The sequence below is a fragment of the Phaseolus vulgaris genome, chromosome 1, assembly GCF_051622355.1.
Source record: "Phaseolus vulgaris cultivar YP4 chromosome 1, ASM5162235v1, whole genome shotgun sequence".
Taxonomy (NCBI): Eukaryota; Viridiplantae; Streptophyta; class Magnoliopsida; order Fabales; family Fabaceae; genus Phaseolus; species Phaseolus vulgaris.
The window spans coordinates 49,807,536-49,828,423 of NC_143498.1; the positions used below are offsets into that span (position 1 = coordinate 49,807,536).

Here is a 20,888-nt window from a genome sequence, read left to right on the forward strand (position 1 = left end):
AAACGATTACCTTAGATTATTTAAGAATCGAACTGCATTTGTTTGTCACAGTGGTAACAAAACAAAAAGAACCACTCAGTTTTTAAAAATATTTCTTTTGTTCATGATTATACTAAAATGAAAGGCGAAAGAAAACAAAATAGCCCATTATTCAAAATTGCCCCCTTTTTACAGTGTAATAATGGAACTAAATAGCCCGTACTTAAAAATTCGTTTTTTTAACATTTATTGCTGAGTTTTTTTTAAGAGCGTTTAAATGTTAAACAGTGTTAATATTAATTTTACAATTAATAATGATAATGGGAAGTAATAAGGATGGTGTAGAGCAATGTGAGAATTGATTAAAGAGGAAGATGCAGTTAATAATGTGTGGTGGCATGTGGTGTTAATAGTACGGACAGTGAGGTGAAAAAGGAGAGAGAAAAGGGTAGATAAAGTCTGAAACAAAATTTGAAACGAGTGGCCGTTGAGGTTCAAAGTTCGGAAATACATACATAACATAACATAACTAGCAAACAACTTCAATGCAACACAACAAAACTCGCATTGCCAAACTCATCCTCAAATTTCAAATCTGTCTCCATTCCCACCTCCCAATAAACACAAACAAAAAACAAGAAAAATCTCTCTCCACTCGTGCACCCAGAGACGCATAGATAGAGTCGTTTGTGTTTGTTTTCTGTGGAAGAAGATAAGGATGACGGGGCAGGTCGTGGTCACCAGCGTTGGCGGATGCGGTGGTGGGAAGGGGCGGAGAGGCGGCGAAGAGGACCAAAACCCGGCGTCGCCTGTTGCGCTTCTGTTGGCGGCGCTGAGGAAATCGATGGTGGCGTGCAGTGTGGACAGTCCCGACGATGTAATCTCCGCTGTCCATCACCCCATGGAGATCGGATGGCCCACAAACGTCAAGCATGTTAGTCATGTCACTTTCGATCGCTTCAATGGGTTTCTGGGTCTTCCTCTTGAGTTGGAGGTTCATGTCCCCGCTCCTGTTCCCAGTGCTAGGTACTCCTTTCTTCGCTTGTTTAAAATGGGGTTTGCTAAAAATGCTCCAAGATTATTTCTTTTGTTTCATTTTTGGTGCTCAGAGATTTTGTTGTTGGTGGGTCTGTTTTTATGTGAGCAAGTAGTTTTTCTCTTTCAAAAGTTGCGTTTTTTTCCCTGAAAATAATCCTGTTCAAATCGGTGTAACTGTTTTGTGCGGAGAAGTTTTCCTTTGGAGTATTTTGCCAAACTGCAAAATTGACAGATTAAGCTGGAAAATTATCCACTTTGTTCGGATTTTATGAAGTGGAGAGTTTTATGGCCATAAACCCTTCTACATTTCTAGTGTGTGTGTGTGTTTTGACGGAGGAATGTACGTTAATATTCTTCAGTAAGGATTTTTGTCCGTTGCGTGGGAGAAAAGTGGAAGAAGGAGGATATAAAACTAAAAAGTTAGATAGTTGCATTCAAAAGGAGATTAAGCTTTACCTTTATTATAGTTGCATTTAAAAGCGAATTAAGGTTTGCCTTTATTTGCTGAAAAAAATACCTAACGGTAATGTAGGATTTAAAAGCTGTCCTATTTTTTCTCAGGCTTTTCGGTACTTTTGTAAAATGCAATCAAGCCGTTTGTGCGGCGTGGTTTGAAGCAAGTTTCTTTGTTTTTGTGTAATTGCAAAGTGGGGAGCCTGAGAGTGTTTGATCTGGGGTTCACGTCGATTACGTGTTTTTGTCAAACTCCAATTGTTGCAATTGAATTTTTAAAACAGTTATTGAATCATATCTGTTTTCTTCGCCCTATAATTTTTTGATAAATCCCAACTATAGCCAGATTATATATCTTTATCCGTATGCTGATGTGATTTGCCAACGTCAACACTTGCAGTGTTAGTGTGTTTGGCGTCTCAGCAGAATCAATGCAGTGTTCCTATGATTCAAAAGGAAACAGTGTTCCCACTATTCTACTGCTAATGCAAGAGCGATTATACTCACAGGGTGGCTTAAAGGTAGGTACCAAATTTATGATATGCTTTGCCATTTGGACCATTGACAAAGACCTTGCGAGGTTGGATCATTGACTGTCATTTGTGTGGTCTCTTCTCGATGAATTTTCAGGCTGAAGGTATATTTCGCATAAATCCAGAGAACAGTGAAGAGGAGCATTTAAGGGAGCAGTTGAATAAGGGTATTGTGCCTGATGACATTGATGTCCACTGCTTGGCAGGCCTAATCAAAGCATGGTTCAGAGAGCTTCCTTCAGGAGTGCTAGATGGACTTTCCCCTGAGCAAGTTCTTGAGTGCAACACAGAAGAAGAGTCTGTTCAGCTTGTGAAGCAGCTAAAACCAACTGAGTCAGCCTTGCTCAACTGGGCTATTGATCTCATGGCTGATGTTGTAGCTGAAGAGGATTACAACAAAATGGATGCAAGAAACATTGCAATGGTTTTTGCTCCAAATATGACTCAGGTATGTTTCCATACACCTTTTCATTTTAAAATCTAAATCATTAATTTTTATAATTAACAAGTCATTCATGCTTAACAAAATAATTTATGTTGTTTCCATTAGCATGCAAACTGGAAACCTAGTATTCTAAATTCCATTTTTTACTTTTGTCTCCTGAAACAGATGTCTGATCCATTAACTGCTCTGATGCATGCGGTCCAAGTGATGAATTTACTGAAGACCCTAATACTGAAGACACTTAGAAAACGTGAAGAAACAGCCGAAGGAGGATATTCGCCTATGTCATTTCGTTCATCTGATCGCCAATCAGAGGATGACTATGATAGTCAGCAAGAAATGGATACTAGTGGTGATGAATTGAGAGAGACCAAGTCAGAAGAAGAAGATGATGATGATGATCATAATGATGTTAACTATAGTCCTACCAGTGAAGAGGACGGGGAGGGTGATGCATCATCAGTAAGTGAGATAGTGGAATGCTTCTTGAAACGTTTGGATGAGAAAACAAAAAGATTATCGGAAGAACCTGTAGGGTATTTGCAAGAGAAGTTAGAGAGCCCCAAGAGTTTTTCTGTCTATAACTTGGAATCTGCTTTATCATTTACTGATATCAAAACTGAGAATTCCTGCTCAAGTTCCTCTTCCGAAGATGACTCAAGAACAACTCTTACTGCCGAGGAATCAAATGCTGACACAAGTAGTTCATCAATGGGAAGCACAAGCACCAATGACGTGGAGATGATCGATAAATTTACAGATCCTGGTTCTCTAGTTCCACTGTTTGCATCTAGTTAAGAACTCAGTGTATTTTAACTTTTTTAGCGGTGTTTAAGTACCTTGTCTTATATTTTGTCCCTACAAGCAGGGTTAATTGGTACACGGGTGTTTCGTTGTGGAATGTGGGCAGTGGTTATGTTCAGTTTAGGGCTGAATTTGACCTGATTCTGATTCTCTATGTCCCACTACTAGATTGGATGAGAATCTAAGGAGTAGCCAAGTGTATTTTCAAATTTTAAACAGGTAGTGTTGAATGAATGCATTGATGAATTTGTTAGGGAATAGGGAGATTGGATCAGCAAGAAATGGTGCTTGCTTTGTTTGTATTTGTGCATGATCAAAATTTGTTGGTAATGTAACATTACTCGTAGTTAAATGTTGAACTCCTTTCACGACTGTATCGAGATTAGAATCCTACACTATTCAATATCTCAAAGAGGTTAATTCGACACAGGACCATGTTCATTTAGTTAATGCCTTGGCACCCATTTCAGATCATACTCCTATTGTGTTTATTTTGAATGCTTAGGGTAGAAATTTCAACTCACATTGTCAGAAACTGGAGGAGTAGAGGAGGTTCGATGTTGAGTCAGTTGAATGTGGGTTTGGTGCTCTTAAGAACAAAACTGGAAGCAAAGGTCTAAGATTTATTTTGGCTACGTGATGGTGATTCAAATACACAGTTTTTCTGCTAGACGAAGACAAAATCGAATGCAAAAGTTGCTAGATGCCCGTAATAATTATGTTCAAGATCAGGGGTTTGCGTGATATTGCAGATGATTACTTTCGAAATTTATTTACATCTATATATGGTGATTATGAAAGGTGGAAAGTTTGTGGTGAGGATATTTCTAATGCATGTACACAATTGCTACATTTGGGTGAATTTTTTTGTTCTATAAATGATACTAATATTGTTTTGGTGCCCAAAAGTGATACCCCATCTTCTATCATTGACTTCAGACATATTCCTTACGTAATGTAGCAGTAGTATGCAAGATCTAACAAAGCTCATCATTTTATCTTCATCAACAATTCTGGTATGATCTAACCCATGAGTTTACTTACTACTTTGGTAATTTCTGATATATATGTGTGTGTGCCATGATCCAATGTCTCTTACCTATAAACCTTTCGATAAATACAAAGAAAAGGATTTACTTAAATGATTTTTTACATTATTATTATCTCATCATTACTCATAAGTTGAAAAAAAATATTAGGCGGCAATGGACCATCATCACCCATTCTATTCTCCAAAGTAATCTTTAAAGTGACATATATTTAAGTTTTTAAATTTAAGATAAAATATTTAATAATGTTTAATCATGTATCATGTAAAGGTTGACTAAGTTGATTGACTTTAAATAATATACTCCTGTTTTTCCATTTCGATAATCATATTTTTAATAGATTTTTGTTTTATTTTTTTCATTGTTTGCAAAATTCAATATAATAGTGATTATTTTTGTAAAAATATTTATTAGTTTCCACTTAAATTTAATTAATTTACACTTGTCTATTTATTCTGAGTTGAAATTAAAAAAAAAGATAAAATAATTTTTTTCTAACTATTTTATTAGAATTGAGAAAATTATTTAATTTCTTATTACAATATATAAAAAAGAAAAAAAAAGAATAATATGTACCGATACTATAATTAAAAGCAATGAATTTATTACAATTTTTTTTGGTTACCAATATATTTACATGGTTAATCTTAACCACTAAATTCATAAATATATCATCTATCTCAACCAAAATTTACAAAATTGATAATCAATTTTAGAAATAATCTTATCAACACTAGAATTAGAATAAATAAGTCTCAATTCATTACTAATCAAAGTTTCGAACACTTTTGAAATATCTAGTTCATTCATCAAAGATGAATATTCCACATACGGCGTCGATGTCCCGATCTCAACTCTGTTGAGATATTATTTGATGTATAGTTTGTTTTGAAGTTTGAAGTTTCATCAAGGTTTTATCCTTAAAAAACATCTTATAGATTAAAGAAAAAAAAATAAAAAATAAAAAATAAATATATATATATATATATATATATATATATATATATAAACTAATCATTAGTTTCAATTCTTAAGTTTCTTAAATGATGTAAAGACTATATTAAAAAAAAAATCTTTCTCTTGGAAGAAACATTACGAAAGCAACATTTTTTTAAAGATCCTTGCCTTCACCATATTCTTTTGTTTTTTACGTTTAAAGACAAAATGGTATTTAATGTTGGGTGAAATTAATATTTCACAATACCAAGTAATAATAATATTATAATGCTAAACTCTGAGTCCACAACAATTGATGTTCAATTAGTCCGAAGATAACATGTTATGTTGAAATTATTATTCCCAATTCATGAAAGTCCATCAACTTGACCAAAAAAGTGTGAAATTTGACCATAAAACTATTTGAAAATGTCTGAAATTTGAATGCTCCATAATACCTGGTACTACTAATAAAATACTTAACTCAGTTGGACCGTAATTGATGTTCAATTATTCACAAGATCACATGTTGCATTGCATTTATTATTCATTCAAACTTCAGAAATTCATCAAGATGCTAGCATTTTCAATCAGTGGACCTAAACAAAACCAAAATACTTTCCTCTCCATTAAGCCTGTTGAACTCATGAACCATGCTTTCACAGCTAAAAGTCTGAAACAGTATTTCGCAGAACAGAATTTCCCTGAATCTCCTTAACCATTGTATCTGATCATCTGAATTTCAAAGATAACTGAATCAATAAATTCTGTAACAAGATTACTGTATGATTAAGCTATAATAAGAAATGGTAACAGTTGAATAGTGTGAAATGCAAGGATCAATGATTTATACAAGTAAACGTGGTTTGAAACTGAACAAAGCAGTTTAGGCATAGATACATATACAATTGAAAGCTTTTATCTTTTAGATAAGTTTAACAGACCCATTTAGCTAAAAAGGAATAAATAGTGGTGAAGCTAAGCCCCTATGCTTGTATGAATGTTCTTGAAGCCAGAGCAGTGTGATTCAGAAAAAGGAAAAAACTCCCTCAAACATAGTCACGATGCCAAGCAAGCTTCCCAGAACCTCCTGTTCCTTTCCATCTCATCCACCAATTCATGGCCCAACTCATCAGACACACAGGACTTCTGGTGTTCTTGCATCTCATCATCACCATCATCACAATATGATGTTCCATGAACCTCAAATTTCTTCTCATCTCCAACATCATCTACATGATCATTATTCCAAAACTCGTTTCCATTGATCTCAGCAGCATTACACGTCTCAGAACTATCGTAGATGCAGGATAGAGCATCATCCTCTTCTCTGTCAATTTCACAACCATGTTCTTCCATAGTGGGGCTACAATCAGTTTCAGAGTCACCACTGGCCTCAAGAAGCATGTAATTAGAAGGGACATCAAAAGGGTTGTTCATGTCCATGGACCTTGTATGAACAAGAAGCAACGATTTGGTTTTAATGCGTTGAAACTCTGCAAGTGTTGCACCCAACACAGTACAAGGGCATCTCCAAGCCACTCAAATAATAGTGAGATTGAAAGAAGTTGTGGTGTCTTGTTGGATACTTTTTTGTGACACTGACGGGGCAATCTTTCTAAGACTTGGCCTCTAACATATGGAACCGGTCAATTCTCATTACTCCAAAGGAGAAGGATTTGCCTCAGATTTGTCATGGTCTTCTAGAGTGATACCATTGCAATAAGGACATGTTTCAACACTCTTCTAGAACAAATTTAAGACAATGAAACATAAATGGGAACTATCTTAATAGCCACGTTTGTTTTTCTATTTTAGTACAAAAGATCTTAAACCCTCAAAGCTAGCCTTTGACTCTACTTGCCTCTAGGTGTCAAAATTCATGGCTCTAGTGAAATCAATTCCATGTATGACTTTTTTTATAAAATTGTTTTATTTTATTCTTAAGTGTTGGAAATTTCATAAACTCACTTGTAGACAAATTTTGTTTGTCTTTTCGGTTATGAAGTTTAAAAACTAAGGTATGATTAATTAAGGCAAGCAAGAAGCATTAAGTTATTTGCGACATTCTCCAAACTTAGGTTGGTATGAAAATCTGAATAGTTGGGTGCTTGATAAAGAAATTATATTTTGACAATGATTAGAGTTGTATATGTGATGAAGTTAGATATAAATATATATAATAAAAAATAAATTTATAATTAAATAATATTAAAATATTAAAATAATAATATTAAGAGTTATAATATAATAGTATAAAAAATATGAATTATTAATGTATCGTATTTGATAATATATATGAGAAGAGAAACGTGATGGGGTGCATGAAACTTGAGGCAGCCAACTTAGAAAAATATTTGGTCATTTACAAAAACAAAACAAAGGTAAAAGAAAGACAGCGTCAGCATGTGATTCACGTCACGGTGAACAATTGAGCTTCACCTACAAACTGTTAAATAAATCATCACCGTTGAGTTCTTCCACTTCTCTCAATTAAGTTGCGATATTCCAGTTGTCATGCTTGCATCACACGTGCTACTTTCAGATTTTTACTATTACAAGTAAAAGAGATATTCAACCTTTTCTAAATCTTTAAAAAAACATCTAAAGAAAAAATTAAATATGTACACCTTTTTATGAAAAACATCTATTATATATCTCTTCTTTGTTTTTATCTCTTATCTATTATTATATTATATATTCTATATATTTATTATTTTTATTTTTTTCTCCTTTTATGTGTTGTTGAGTATTTTGTAAGAGAAGTTTCAGATTAAGGAAAATTTTTCCTCCTCTATTGTTTCCTAATATTTTTTTTTTCCATTTTTAAGGGAGAGTATTATTGTTTTAGAAGTATTGTAATTTTCTTTTATTTTAGTAAAATTATATTATTGTTTATTTTATTCTTTTTTTCATTTTTTATCTTAGTTGTGAGTTACAATGTAGACAAAAAATCTATGTGATTACAATTAGTATAATCTTTCTCACCAGAAAAGAATTATTTTTATTCATTGTGAAAATGCATGTCTAGAAAAGTTTTGTGAAAGAGAAGACCTGGTTTTGAAGTGTGTCCGTTAATGATTGTCTCTCTTTCTAGAGAACTTTCTCGGTGTACTAGTTAATTTTATCATCATTAGTTCCAGTAGAAAATATTATTATAGTGAAAAATGCATAAGTTGAAGAATAATTTGTTGTCATTACAGGTTAAAGATTGAAAAAATTAATGACAACAAATTTTCACTTAATAATGGTAGATGCAGTTTTTTCTAGCACTGCAGATAAGAATATTGGGAAAGACATTTGGAACACTCTCATCAAATTATAAAAGATAAAAGGTTAAGTTACTTCGCATAAGATTATGCTTGAAAAGAAAACTCTATGTTCATTAAATGAGTAAATACACATTAGTGTCATATTGCATCAACAATCTAATGAAAATTTTCAACATAGTTGAAAAAGAGCGTTCGAAGCTTATGGTCACGTCTGCTTTCAAACATGTTACTACAATTGGTAATACAGGTTAACTTGTCTCGTATTGGTTCGTCCCACATTGACCCGCCCTGTCCCATATTAGGTCGTCCTGGGAAGGGATGACCCACGGGCTTGCAGACCATCCCACATAAAAAAATTAAATTTTATTAAAAATAAAAAAATATTAATACACTTGTAATGTATATAGAAAACAAAAGGTAACGAAGACAATTTTGTAATTTTTATTAGGGTGTTTCTTTCCATATCGCATCAAATTTCTTCCTACACTCATCAAATTTCACTGTGTTCAAGTTGTTTTGTGTAGCAATGTAAATCTCCACAATCACAAATGGGTGCAAAGAAAGCACTCCAGCTCACACCACCATGATTAGATTTACAGTGTTTATGTAGATCGCATCCATTACAACTACAACTACATGATGATGAAGATTGATAAGACATTCTTACACATTGAAGCAAATCCCTAATTGCTCCACAAAACAACTTCAAAGAATCACTCAATGCAGGGGACAAAATCCATCCCAACATACTTAAAAGGGACAAATGTAACCCTAAACCCTAAACATTTGCACTTCCACATCAGAAAATTTAATATACATCATGTGTCTCATGTGTACCTAACAACTGCACAATCCATGTATGCATAAAACTGTCACTCTGTGTGCCATATGATTACTAGTTAGTGTTCTTCCTGCCAATCTAACAAAATGGACCAAATTGCATATTTTTTAAAACAATTAGGACGAAATTGACTATTGACCCTTAATGTTGAGACCAAAATTTAATTATACCTTTGTTTTACAGTGTTTTAGTGTTTAAGAGAAAAATTAAAAAAATTATTTTTTCTTTTAAGATTTTCTTTATAGTTAACCTTTATATTTTCAAGAGAATATATTGATGAAGAGAATTTTTGTTGTTCTTTCTATTTTAATAAGAATACATTATTATTTATTGTTTGTTTTATTTTTTTAGTTGTGAATTTATTACTTTGTTGTTAATAACATATTTTAGTAAAATATGAGATAAGAAACATGGCATGGTCATTGAATCAAGTTAGAAAAAAAATGGAGCATGGTTGGTGAGAGGCTACTTGTATTAGAAGAAAAAGAAAGGACAGTTATGATAATGAGAAAGTTTGACTTTTGTTAATGCACTAGGCAGCCAGCATACATCTATGAAACCTGCCTCCAATTCTCATTCCCATCACCAAAACTTAATATCTCTCAAACAAGTTTATATCTTCATATCATGCTTAAAATATAATGCATATGCGTATGCTTATAATTATAATTAAGAGTAAATTATACTCTCAGTCATGGAGAAGTGCTTAATTAAAACTTTCTTTTTCATATCTTGCTCTAAGAAAATTATTGTTGTTTGAAAGAAGTTATGTATGAGAATTACTTTCACCACATTACATAGTATTATTAACTTTACTTAAAAGAAAAATAGAAATATTTATAAAGGAATAAAATAGGCATTAAGTTAGAACGAATAAAATAGCTAAGTGCCAGTTAATGATTTCTAATTTTCATTGCTATTCATTGATATTTCATATTAAAAAATCAAACATTTGTCCAAATATTTCATTATATAATTAAAAAAGTATGTATTTTATTAAGTTTATTAAATTAAAATAAAAAAATGATAGTTATTTTTTATTATTTTTTAAAATTTTGTTGATAGAAAGAATAATTAGAAAATATAAGGTATCCAATGAAATAGAGTTTCCTCATCTCAAGTAAGCTTAATTATATTTTTGGTTTCATATTTTACTACAATTTTAGTACTTTTATTCGTTTATTTTTTTCTCAATATCTTGTTAAAACTATAATTTCGGTCTTGGATTCTTGTGAGATTTTATTATTTTAGTGTAAATTGAAATTATTTTACACTGAAAGTCTTGTAGATCATGTACAATTTCACTTAAAATATAATTTTATATTTAATCAAAATTATTTTGTTGTGGTACGACTGCTACGTGAAAATCTTTCTGACCTAAAGTCGTATAAATGAAGAACGATAATATATGAAAGAAATTACACCCTATCCATGAAAAACCATAAAATAGTGATTTTAAAATTTATGGGGGTGCAGGTTCAAAATATGGTGGTGTAGAAGTAAAAGCCTAATAAATGCTACACAACTCATCACATACTTTCTTGGGCTGCATTTAAACCTATATGGGTGTTTCTTCCTACATCCCATCAAAATTCTTCCTACTCTCCAATCAAATAGGTGAAATAATCAAATATTTCATTTAATTCGCTCTCATTCTGAAAAATTATTTTCATAACACATTTTATGTAAACGCACTCTTAAAAATACATAACAAGTCTGACTATATAAATATTCATAAACACTTTTAAAAAATAAATACATAAATAAACTTTAGCCATAAACTGTAAATAGCACATGCATAAATTAAAAATCAGATACATCATGAGTTTAATTCTGCATCTATTGGCCACCATTTTAATCTAATAACCAAAGACTACCGTCTACTTTTGTCACTGCCCATTCTCAACGGAAGTAATTGATGTGCCATATATTGCTGTATGCTCCTTGAAATAGCATACTTAATTCTCAAATTGTGTTACAAAAAATTAAACAGGTAATTAATCTATCAGTACAACTTATTTTACCTGTCACATGCTACCTTTTATTTGAGAATACATCAATGTTGTTCACAGAAGCTAGGGTAAACAAGATTTCCTTACTACATGTACAATTGTACTCAGAAAATATATGTTAAACCTGAAAATCTGGTTAATATCTGAGAAAAAAAAATTTGAAGTTATCCTCTCATCCTGGACATGGAATTGGATGAAACTATAAAGGATAATACAATCAAGGGACGTTGAGGGAAAAATCAATAAATTAATAATCAATGTGCAATTGAACTTTCATGTTACAGAAAATTACAAATTGTATTAACATCAGATGGGTCATGAATTACAATGTGAATTGTACAAAAGTCCATTGTTCAGCTTCATCAGTAAGGTTTACCCTGTTTGTTATCCCTCTTAAGCTGGACCTTTAACTTCTTACCTCCTAATTGGAATCCATTCATCATACTGATGGCAGATTGAGCAGCCTCTGGGGAATCATAACTTACAAACCCTGCAAATTCGAGCTCATCACACACAAGCTCAGCACAAAACCCATCAAATTTATTTAATAAATGGAGCATACGCTTACCAAAACATTTGCTAGCACCAGTTGCTTTATCCACAAAAACTTTAGCACTCAAGACTATACCGAATGGTTGAAAAGCATCAGCAAGCTCTTGATCTCCAAATTCTTGAGGTATGTGATAAATAAATAGGTTGGCACCAGGTGGTCCTAAGTCAGAAATAGAATAATAAGTAGAAATACAGTTATCAAAGTAACCTTTCTTTTTGTAAGGAAAGAGTGACAGTAAAACAAATAATTAAATATACATGCATTCAGCATAAACGAACACAATCATTTTATACCCAAGCACATATAGGATATAGATAACAACCTTCAACCTGACCCCCAGAATTTTTGCTGCCACCTGAAGATGCAGCAGAGTTGTTATTTCCACTAGCAGGTGAAACAGAACCAGGAGAAGCATTCATGGGCCTTGGACTAATCATTCCTGTAGGATATGCCATGGGATGTTGTGGACCTGTTACAGCAGGATAAGAACCAACATAACTTGCAGGAGCCACATGATAATTTCTAGGGTTCATATTAGGGCCAAGATCAGGCCGTAATGCATTTCCTTGATTCATGTGGGGCATCATATTATGGAAACCGTGTTGACTCTGCATCGGTGGCATGCGATAGGGCATGAGCCCATAACCTCCAGGAGCCTATCAAGAGAAAACGGTTATCATCACACATATCTCATCAAGTTAGGCATGGGAACTAACAATAATACACAGATGTGATGGTTTCGGATTTGAAGACAATAAATTACAAGAATTAAAGAAATATGCTATAAAATAGTCTTGTTAGAACTAACCTGATAACCATATCCATTATATGGAGGAACATAACTCATAGGCAAGGCTCCAAACAATGACGGGTGCTGGGAATCAGTGTGTGGTGCATTAGAAGCTTGGGACTGTGCTTTCTGAGCTCTTCGAGCTTGCCTTTCCTTTTCAGTATCAGCCCATTTAACAACTAAGGGGACACTTGAACCCTATGGAAGACAAAAGCAACATCAAACATTGAAATTCCAGTTATCTGAATAGACATACTTGTCAAGTTAGCAATATCAATAATGTTTTGACATGTATGAGTAGTGTACCTATCAAGCAAACAGAAGCATATGACTATGGCACTATGCAAACAAAATACAAAATAAAGTATCTAGATGAAGCTTAGTATTTGATGGGTAATCTCACTTGAAGATTAGCTGCCAAGAAAAAATGTGATTTTTCAGTAAATCATAAAATTGGTTCTAAACAAATGAGATGCTAGTTTAACTCCAGCATGCAATATATATATTTTATGTTTCGTACGCATTGACATTATATAAGTTGACTGAAATTGTGCATGTTTAACAATCCCCTATCTTGAGATTTATCCAGCTTGGGCACATTTTATTGCAATCACATTATGAGCTGAACAAGCCATAGCTGGAGTTCCCCTTTCTAAGCTTGGATCCAGTTTGAGCCTGCTATATAAATAATGAGTCAAGCTTTAGCCTGAAACATTATCTTATGGAAACCAATGTAGGGAACAAAGGCAGTCTTAGATTTCCAAATCGAGACAACAATAAATTTTTTTGAAGTATTTGTGCATCTATAATGAAATCTGAGACACATGATTAAATGTTCACGTCCCTCACCAACAGGATTTTGTGGCCAAATGCCGCTTGAAGGTCCAAAATACTGCAAACACCATTTACAACTAAATTGTAATTGAGTTTAAAGGCATGCGCTTTTCCATTGTACCACAAAATTGAACCAAAAACATGTAATTGAATCTAAAATAGTCTGTATGTTTCTATGATTTATCATGCCATCTAGTTGGTATTTCAGCTTTAAAGCCATATCTACTCATACATTCCAACAGCAAAATTAACGTGGTGCCACTAAATAGCTAAACAGCTGAACGTTATCAATCAGATAACAATATAATTCCATCCTTTACATAAAATTTAATACTCTCCTTCCCTCAATACAATATACAATAGATGAAATTTTCAAACACATTCATCATATTGCTTGAACAACTGCACTACTACCAAAAAATGGCGTTAAAATTTTTGGTGATGGTTTAAATAAATACCAACCTCCATTTTATGCTTTCCATTGATTGCCTCCAAAGCAGCAAGAGCCTGATCTTTGGTTTCATACTTCAAAAATGCACAACCTACCACAAAATACAACTATAAATAACACTTTGCAGTTAAGAAACATCAAATCCCTAAATGAAAGGATGAATTAAGGTATGAAATCAGTACCTTTACTTGTTTGCTGAGAACCTCTTAAAACCTGTAAATCCTTTATATTTCCATAGTTGGAGAAAAGTGCAGATATTTCGACTTCGGAAACATTCTTTGGAAGCATGCCAATAAAGAGTTTGTGTTCTAGATTCAACGAAAGCAGAAAATTACTCATCAAGGGTTGACCTCAATATAACAAACAAATTATGGCACATAAATGATTCTCAGAAATTGATCAACTGAACAAAATCTTTAATTTAATAGAGTATTTAATACCTAATCTTTCCAACTCGCCATCTGCATACTTCACTTGTAATGGACTGGATGCCTGAATGGGACACACAAAAACAGGATGTTATGTTCCATATCATAATGGGAATATTACTAAAGCAATAACTTTCCATTACAATATTGCTATGGATAATCAAAATTTTCAATTGTATTTAGTCTTTTTCATAATGTATATTTAAATAACAACCAACAAAGACAATTAATCAAGCAAACAGAGGCCTGGATTTTTATATTAAAAGCACATCTGCCAGTAAATAAATCACTAGGTCAGAGAATCCCCAAAATAATAGAAGCATCGCCAAAAGAAAAAGGCCACGATCAAAGTAAATTTTTATTGAAATGACTACAAAAATCTAAATTCATAACTAATGTACTTGTTCTCCAAACCACAGTTCTGTCAAACAACTTAGTACAGTATTTCCGCTTTAATTTTAGAATTTTTTTATTTCTTCCATTATTACATATTTGCTTTCTATTTGCATAGTCTTCTACAATCTACTTTTTTTCTGGGCAGGTTTCTAACTTCTATGTTCCAATTTAAATGGTTTTCTCCATTCAATCTCAATAGGACTCATTATACCAGGTATCCCTGAGGGGATCATGGCCTTCTGAACCAATGTCTACCAACCATTCAATCGACAAGAGGTTCTCAGCCTAGCCAAGCATGGCAGATTAAGGAAGACAATCAAGATAAACTAATGAAGTGTTTAAAAGGGTAAGTTTAGTAAACATGGATAAAGCCCATAGCATTGTGGCCCGTCTAAATCTATATATAAGGAGCTAAAATATTGAGATAGAATACCCTGTTCATGTTAACATTTATTACCCTTATTACAAGGACAATATAGTTATTCAAGTGTCTTTTGCAGAGAACCCATACCATTGAAGAAGAACTGGAAGATACAAAATATTCCGAGAAGCTTAGTACTGTACCCTTTTGGCAGGTACATTATACAGAGAACAGCAAGAAAGATTGTGTATAAAAGGAAAATCATTTTTCAAACCACGAGTATCCTTCAATTCTCAACCTTAAAGGATGAAAAGAATTACAAAGTCTAACTTCTTTGAAAATTAAAGAAAAATTACGTGAAGCATCCACTCACATTACATGAAACGCATCTATTGATTAATTAATTGATTAAAATATGCAACTAGTCAAATGTACACTGAAAAGTATAACATATGGATACATCATGTTAGTGAAAAATACTTCATAAAATTTCACTATATATTCATTCCTTTATTCTCATTTCTGTTATACTCCCAGATATTAACAAGGGTCAAAACCTAAGGCCACAATGATATTAAAGCTGACAGATACATTAAGAATACAACAGAAAAAAAGTAAAACAGTATATTGTATGAGCACAGGATAACTTATCTCAGGCTTATGACGCATACTATAGCAGTGACACTTTTTAAACTAAAAAATGTCAGACCTAAATAATAAATAAATGCTTGCATTGCAACTAAAATTGATTTCCATGAAAATGGAAACATAAAAATAGAATAGAGCAGGAGAAAAACAGCAGAATGCAAATAACTTATAAGCTGTGAAGGGCAAGTTGATTAGGTTACCCAAATATAGTATGTACCACCGCGAAAAAATGCTAAAATTAAACACATGTTTTTGCCGAATTAAGACACACTCATTCCTAACAAAGACTCGTCAGCGTCAATAACTACTATAGCAGCAGCACTCATTCACATCACAAAAAAGAATCCATCCATCACATTCAACACCACCACATAAGAAAGAACAGATAAAATTTATTAATCTAATTAATTAAAAAAGAAAAAAAAAGAGAGAAAAGCAGTTAGCAGCAAGTACCAACCCCGGGTAGCGTCTTCTTATTGTGACACGCATTGACGGCCTTATCAGCCTCCTCCCTGGAGGGACAAATGACGAAACAACAACCTGCGAGGGAAACGCAAAAATTAGGGTTGGAAGGAGGCGAGACAGGTGGCGAGGAAGAGAGAGAGAGAGAAAGAACAATAATGTCGAAGAATACAAGGTTGGAAAAGTACCTCGGGAAACACGAGTTGCTTTGTCCTTGATTATGTTGACCTCGTCGACGAGAGCGAACTCCTTGAACATTGCAAGGAGTTCGGGTTCGGTCATGTGCTTCGGCACTTGCCCTACGAACAGCTTCACGCTCTCTTCGCTAGATTTACTCTCTTCCTTCCCTTCGGCCATTACCAATCAATCAATGTCTTTCTCTTTCTCTCACTCTCAGATTTCGATTCACCAAACTAATTTTGGCTTCCTCACACCCCAATTCCGGACTCAGATGCCAAACTTCCACTTCGATCTTCAATTTCTTCCATAAAATAAACTATAAAACTACGATAATAATAATAATAATAATAAAATACAATTTTAATTATTATAACCTTCCACCAACGACATGCTTCTCGCCCTATTTACCCTTTTGCCACTACGTACAGCTGGTACTCCTACTACTAGTGGAGTCCTGTCTCCCTGCCTTTCTGTCTTCCATGCACTTCATTTCTCCACTTTTATTTTATACCAAAAATAAAAGGTTATATAAATTCAGACAAATAAAAATCATATCAAGTTATTCAGATTATTGAGAGAGAATTTTATTTTACTAGACATTACTATAATATGTAAAATGCATATAGAAAAAGTATTAACATATTTATTAAAATTTTCTGTTTTGTTTTAAATTATTTTACTTGTTTGATTTAACATTTTTTTCCTTTTCTCTGTTTATCTAAGTCTTAATTTTTTTCTTATATATATTATGTAATTTATTTTCGTATATAGAATTAAATAAGAATTTATTTTGTATTTTTTTTTCAATTCTTCTCTTTTTTATGCTTAAGTCATGGTTTCTTTTTCATTTGCAAGTAGGTTTCATCAGAATCTCATTTTTTCCATTGCGATTACATGTACTTTATTTGATGCACCACATCAGACTAGAAATATTTATCTTCACAGGAAAAGTAAATATTGTTGAGAATGATGAGTAATGAATTTTTTTTTGGTATTTTGAAATTTTATAGCTAAGTTGGTTGAATTATTGAAAGTAAACGAACTTAATTTGAATATATTAGTAATAAAAAGTACTGGGGAGTAGGGTGGTAGTGATTGATTAGGGTGAGCAGATGCAACTTGAATGTTTTTTGTTGACTGTCGTTTGTGTGTGTGAATGTAGTTTGACTTGTGATGTTTGTGACCGGGTCATAGGTTCCAATTTCCTGTTCATCTCCGTGTTTGTTGCGTAAATTTGTATCTGCTTTTTAAGTATTACTAGCGATTAAGAACATGTTTAATTTGTTTTAGTTTTGGAAAAAGGTGAAATAAGTGATTATGTCAATTCAATTCAATCTTATTCAAATGCATAACCAGGGAATGCACGATGTCGTTTGACTTATTCATTGTTCCGTTTGTTTACACTTGTTTTGTCTTTTTCCCCTTTCAATGTAACCATGTTAATTTGTTGCTGTTTATTGGCTGGTGAATGCAGCTTTCACTATTCAATTTTAATGTTTTGAAAAAAAGGTAAATTTTTGCTTTAAGTAAAATTATTATTTTGAAATGATAAAATAAACTAATAGTAGCACTACTTACCCACATGCAACAAACTGTACATGTTCCAAAATATTAATCTTTAATTACCAAATATTATTTACTTTTTTGTACTCAGTTCCTAGCTTGAAACCTCTGAATGATCATGGAAGTTGATATAAATTGAGCCTCATCTTCGGAATTGTATTATTAAACAGAAAGAAGTGATAGTGTCTGGCACGTTTCCCCTTTCGATGATCACATCAGGTTTCTCTTTTCCAACATAAAATCATATGAAACTATCGAATTTCCAGTTTCAATCATAGATGAAAAGCACATGAAGCTAAATCCAACTACAGCCGTAAGAGTGATGGAAGGAACAGTTCACACCACATCACACACGTATGCTGTAAAATTCTATATATAGGTGGCCGTCATCACCTTCAAGCCTTCTAAACCTTTGACTCTGCATGAAAAGCAGTTGATATTAAAGAAAATATTTAGTGAGTAAATTTTAGATTTTGAACCAACTTAAAGTTTGTATTTATTTATATATTATAAAAAAATTATTCGAGGTAAGATTTTTAATATATTTTTTTTAGATTTTGTGAGACTGTATATTAATGGTAATCTAATAGTAGTAATAATGATAAACTCTATAAAAAAATAAATTTTAAATATAATTTAACATTGCAAGATGAGTTCGTAATATAAAATTTTCATTTATTTATATATTATGAAAATCTTTATTTTTAAGTAAATAAAAAGAAATAACTCAAATTATATTAAGATCTTCCATTAATAATATCAAACTTCGATCAATTGCCATGATGAATTTGCTTACTTCTTCCACAACTCCAAGTATATAAACTAGTGTGTTTAATTTTCTTTACTTTTATAAATAGTTCAATTATAAATATAAATATGTTATGGGTAGTTTGTCATGTCTATTATACGTGAAATTAAATAAAATGGGATAAATTTACATAATATGTAATTGGTATAACAAAGGATTATCATATATCTAAATCAAAATATTTATAAAAAGTTTTTTCTATATGTGAATGTATTTTTTAATTTATAGACGTCAAGATTGTCATGTGTTTTAACTTTTTATTTAGTAGTGTGAAAATCTACTTAATGTGTAACTTTATAAAAGTATTATGTTAATTATTCACAAAATCATGATAATATAGTTGTCTTTCAATAAACTTGTTGACTGCTTAGTTTATTTGGAGACTTGATTTAAGTAGATCATAATACTCTTTTAATACCTAACATTTTTGGAGTGGAATAATAATAATAATTATTATTGTTAATTTTTCTAGAAATGGTGATGTGAAACAAAACAAGGGGACGAATATGGGAGCTGTTCGTGAAGGGTAGAAAGGTAAAAGAAAGAAAGAAGGGGCAATATTGTAGTAACCGACAAAAACGAGGTTGAAAGATAAGGAAGCCAGACTGTCCCGCCAACACAGCGCAAATGTTTGATGTATCAATGGATACTGTTACTTTCTCTTCACAACTCCAATTTTTTATACAATTATATTTAAATTTTTAATACTTTTTTTATTTTAATATTTTAATATTATTTAATTATAAATTTATTTTTTGTTATATATATTTATTTTTAACTTTATCACATCTATTATACAACTTCAAGTTTATCATTTTCAACTTTTCTTTGCTCTTCTTCCATTTCACTCCAATCTACATCTTCCACTGTCACTGCTCAAGACCACAATCAAGGTTTTATTCAATTTATTCCCCATTTTAATTGTGTTAAATCTCATAACACAAGTTATTTTATGAGAACACTTTATAAAGTTGAAAAAAAAAACTGCTATACTGTTATATTATGTGTTAGAATCTTAATTAGGATGCACATTGTATGAAAAAAATACTACAAAAACTAATTGTTGCATGATGTGTGTGGCTGAGAATGCAAACACAAGGATTATCTTTCAGTAGAAAAAGTTTTTCTGAATGGTGTTTTCTATTCATTTGTATGATTGTATTGATATCATTTCTCTCAGCAAATCACCATATAGTGCAAGATACAAAATGATGGAAAAAATTACTTTGATTTTTGATGAAGTATTTTTGCTAAGATTTAGAATATGCAGCGTACATTTGGTGTGGATGGTGAATTTATGGTATGGTCCAAAGATAAGAAGTAAGGGCAGTGGATGTATCTTTGATTGAAATTAGAAAATGTGAATGCTCCAAAAACGTAAGTGGAAAATCATAATCATTCGCACTAAACTAAAGATAGCTTGGTAGTTCCTTTTCACTTTATCGAATTTGAGTTTGGGGTCAATAAAAAGTGTGTCAAATTGTAATGTAAAGGGAATTTAGCTTTTTGGTAGAGAGTGAGAAAAGCATGGTATTGGATATTTGTGAAACAACCCAATAACTTGTGTATATAAACGAGAGCTATGACCAAAAGAGAAACCGATTTTTTACTGTGTGAGATTCCTACGTTGGGAAATAATGTGGTGGAAAGAGAATGATGGTTGTGATGATTTGGAAAATGGAATTCCTGAGTTGGGCCACTTTGAAACAGTAAAGGTCTGTTCCAAACATTTTCAGTGTCAGATTGTCCTTTTGGGCTCATACTGTTTCAATGGCTTTACTCCTGAGCCCTCAAATTTGGTATATATCCTAAAACTAATTTGATTGAGTTAAATATGCATGTTTTTCGTTCTTGTAACTTTTTTTTTTTTTTGTATAACTAGATCTCCTAAGTACTTATATAAGGAAATTATTAGAATAAATAATAATAATTTTTTTATGTAACAAATAAATTTTTAGTGTAGATATAAAATTTATGATGTTAAAATATTCTATGTTAATTTATGATTAACGTATATGTTATAATATTATAATATAATTTATGTTGAAAATT

At 32.1% G+C, this 20,888-nt stretch overlaps 3 protein-coding genes across 6 annotated transcripts; 1 reads left to right on the forward strand and 2 right to left on the reverse strand.

Moving 5' to 3' along the window:
- Positions 1 to 339: 339 nt before the first annotated feature.
- On the forward strand, positions 340 to 3,611 carry LOC137814689 (rho GTPase-activating protein 2). The gene is made up of 4 exons (XM_068617555.2): positions 340 to 1,005; positions 1,871 to 1,991; positions 2,101 to 2,451; positions 2,614 to 3,611. Exons 1-4 carry the CDS (start codon positions 698 to 700, stop codon positions 3,244 to 3,246), a joined length of 1,413 nt encoding a protein of 470 aa, XP_068473656.1. The 5' UTR covers positions 340 to 697; the 3' UTR covers positions 3,247 to 3,611.
- Positions 3,612 to 5,729: 2,118 nt separating this feature from the next.
- LOC137816224 (uncharacterized) lies at positions 5,730 to 6,920 on the reverse strand. Of its 2 annotated transcripts, XR_016519221.1 has the most exons (2): positions 6,182 to 6,920; positions 5,730 to 5,972 (listed from the first exon to the last, which is right to left on the reverse strand). XR_016519221.1 is itself a non-coding variant. In XM_068619300.2 (1 exon), the coding sequence occupies exon 1, from the start codon at positions 6,681 to 6,683 to the stop codon at positions 6,297 to 6,299; it is 387 nt and encodes a 128-aa protein (XP_068475401.1). In that variant the 5' UTR covers positions 6,684 to 6,920; the 3' UTR covers positions 6,027 to 6,296. The 2 variants fall into 2 exon arrangements, 1 of the variants encoding a protein (XP_068475401.1); XM_068619300.2 differs by lacking the exon at positions 5,730 to 5,972 and having other exon boundaries at positions 6,027 to 6,920.
- A 4,669-nt stretch (positions 6,921 to 11,589) lies between these two features.
- On the reverse strand, positions 11,590 to 16,963 carry LOC137814690 (RNA-binding protein BRN1). Of its 3 annotated transcripts, none has more exons than XR_016523366.1 (9): positions 16,474 to 16,937; positions 16,281 to 16,363; positions 14,431 to 14,482; positions 14,173 to 14,298; positions 14,002 to 14,081; positions 12,724 to 13,597; positions 12,238 to 12,571; positions 11,931 to 12,074; positions 11,590 to 11,852 (listed from the first exon to the last, which is right to left on the reverse strand). XR_016523366.1 is itself a non-coding variant. In XM_068617556.1 (9 exons), the coding sequence occupies exons 1-9, from the start codon at positions 16,640 to 16,642 to the stop codon at positions 11,725 to 11,727; spliced, it is 1,296 nt and encodes a 431-aa protein (XP_068473657.1). In that variant the 5' UTR covers positions 16,643 to 16,963; the 3' UTR covers positions 11,590 to 11,724. The 3 variants fall into 3 exon arrangements, 2 of the variants coding, with proteins under 2 accessions (XP_068473657.1, XP_068473658.1); XM_068617556.1 differs by having other exon boundaries at positions 12,724 to 12,903; positions 16,474 to 16,963; XM_068617557.1 differs by having other exon boundaries at positions 12,724 to 12,903; positions 16,277 to 16,363; positions 16,474 to 16,767.
- Between the last annotated feature and the right edge of the window lie 3,925 nt (positions 16,964 to 20,888).

Coding starts and splice junctions, on each gene's coding strand:
- LOC137814689 (XM_068617555.2), top strand. CDS start 698: ATGACGGGGCAGGTCGTGGTCACCAGCGTTGGCGGATGCGGTGGTGGG. Junction 1,006..1,870: donor GCTCCTGTTCCCAGTGCTAG/GTACTCCTTTCT, acceptor CAACACTTGCAG/TGTTAGTGTGTTTGGCGTCT. Junction 1,992..2,100: donor ACTCACAGGGTGGCTTAAAG/GTAGGTACCAAA, acceptor ATGAATTTTCAG/GCTGAAGGTATATTTCGCAT.
- LOC137816224 (XM_068619300.2), bottom strand. CDS start 6,683: ATGGACATGAACAACCCTTTTGATGTCCCTTCTAATTACATGCTTCTT.
- LOC137814690 (XM_068617556.1), bottom strand. CDS start 16,642: ATGGCCGAAGGGAAGGAAGAGAGTAAATCTAGCGAAGAGAGCGTGAAG. Junction 12,904..14,001: donor ATGGAAAGCATAAAATGGAG/GTTGGTATTTAT, acceptor TGTCTTCCATAG/GGTTCAAGTGTCCCCTTAGT. Junction 12,572..12,723: donor ATAATGGATATGGTTATCAG/GTTAGTTCTAAC, acceptor TTCTCTTGATAG/GCTCCTGGAGGTTATGGGCT.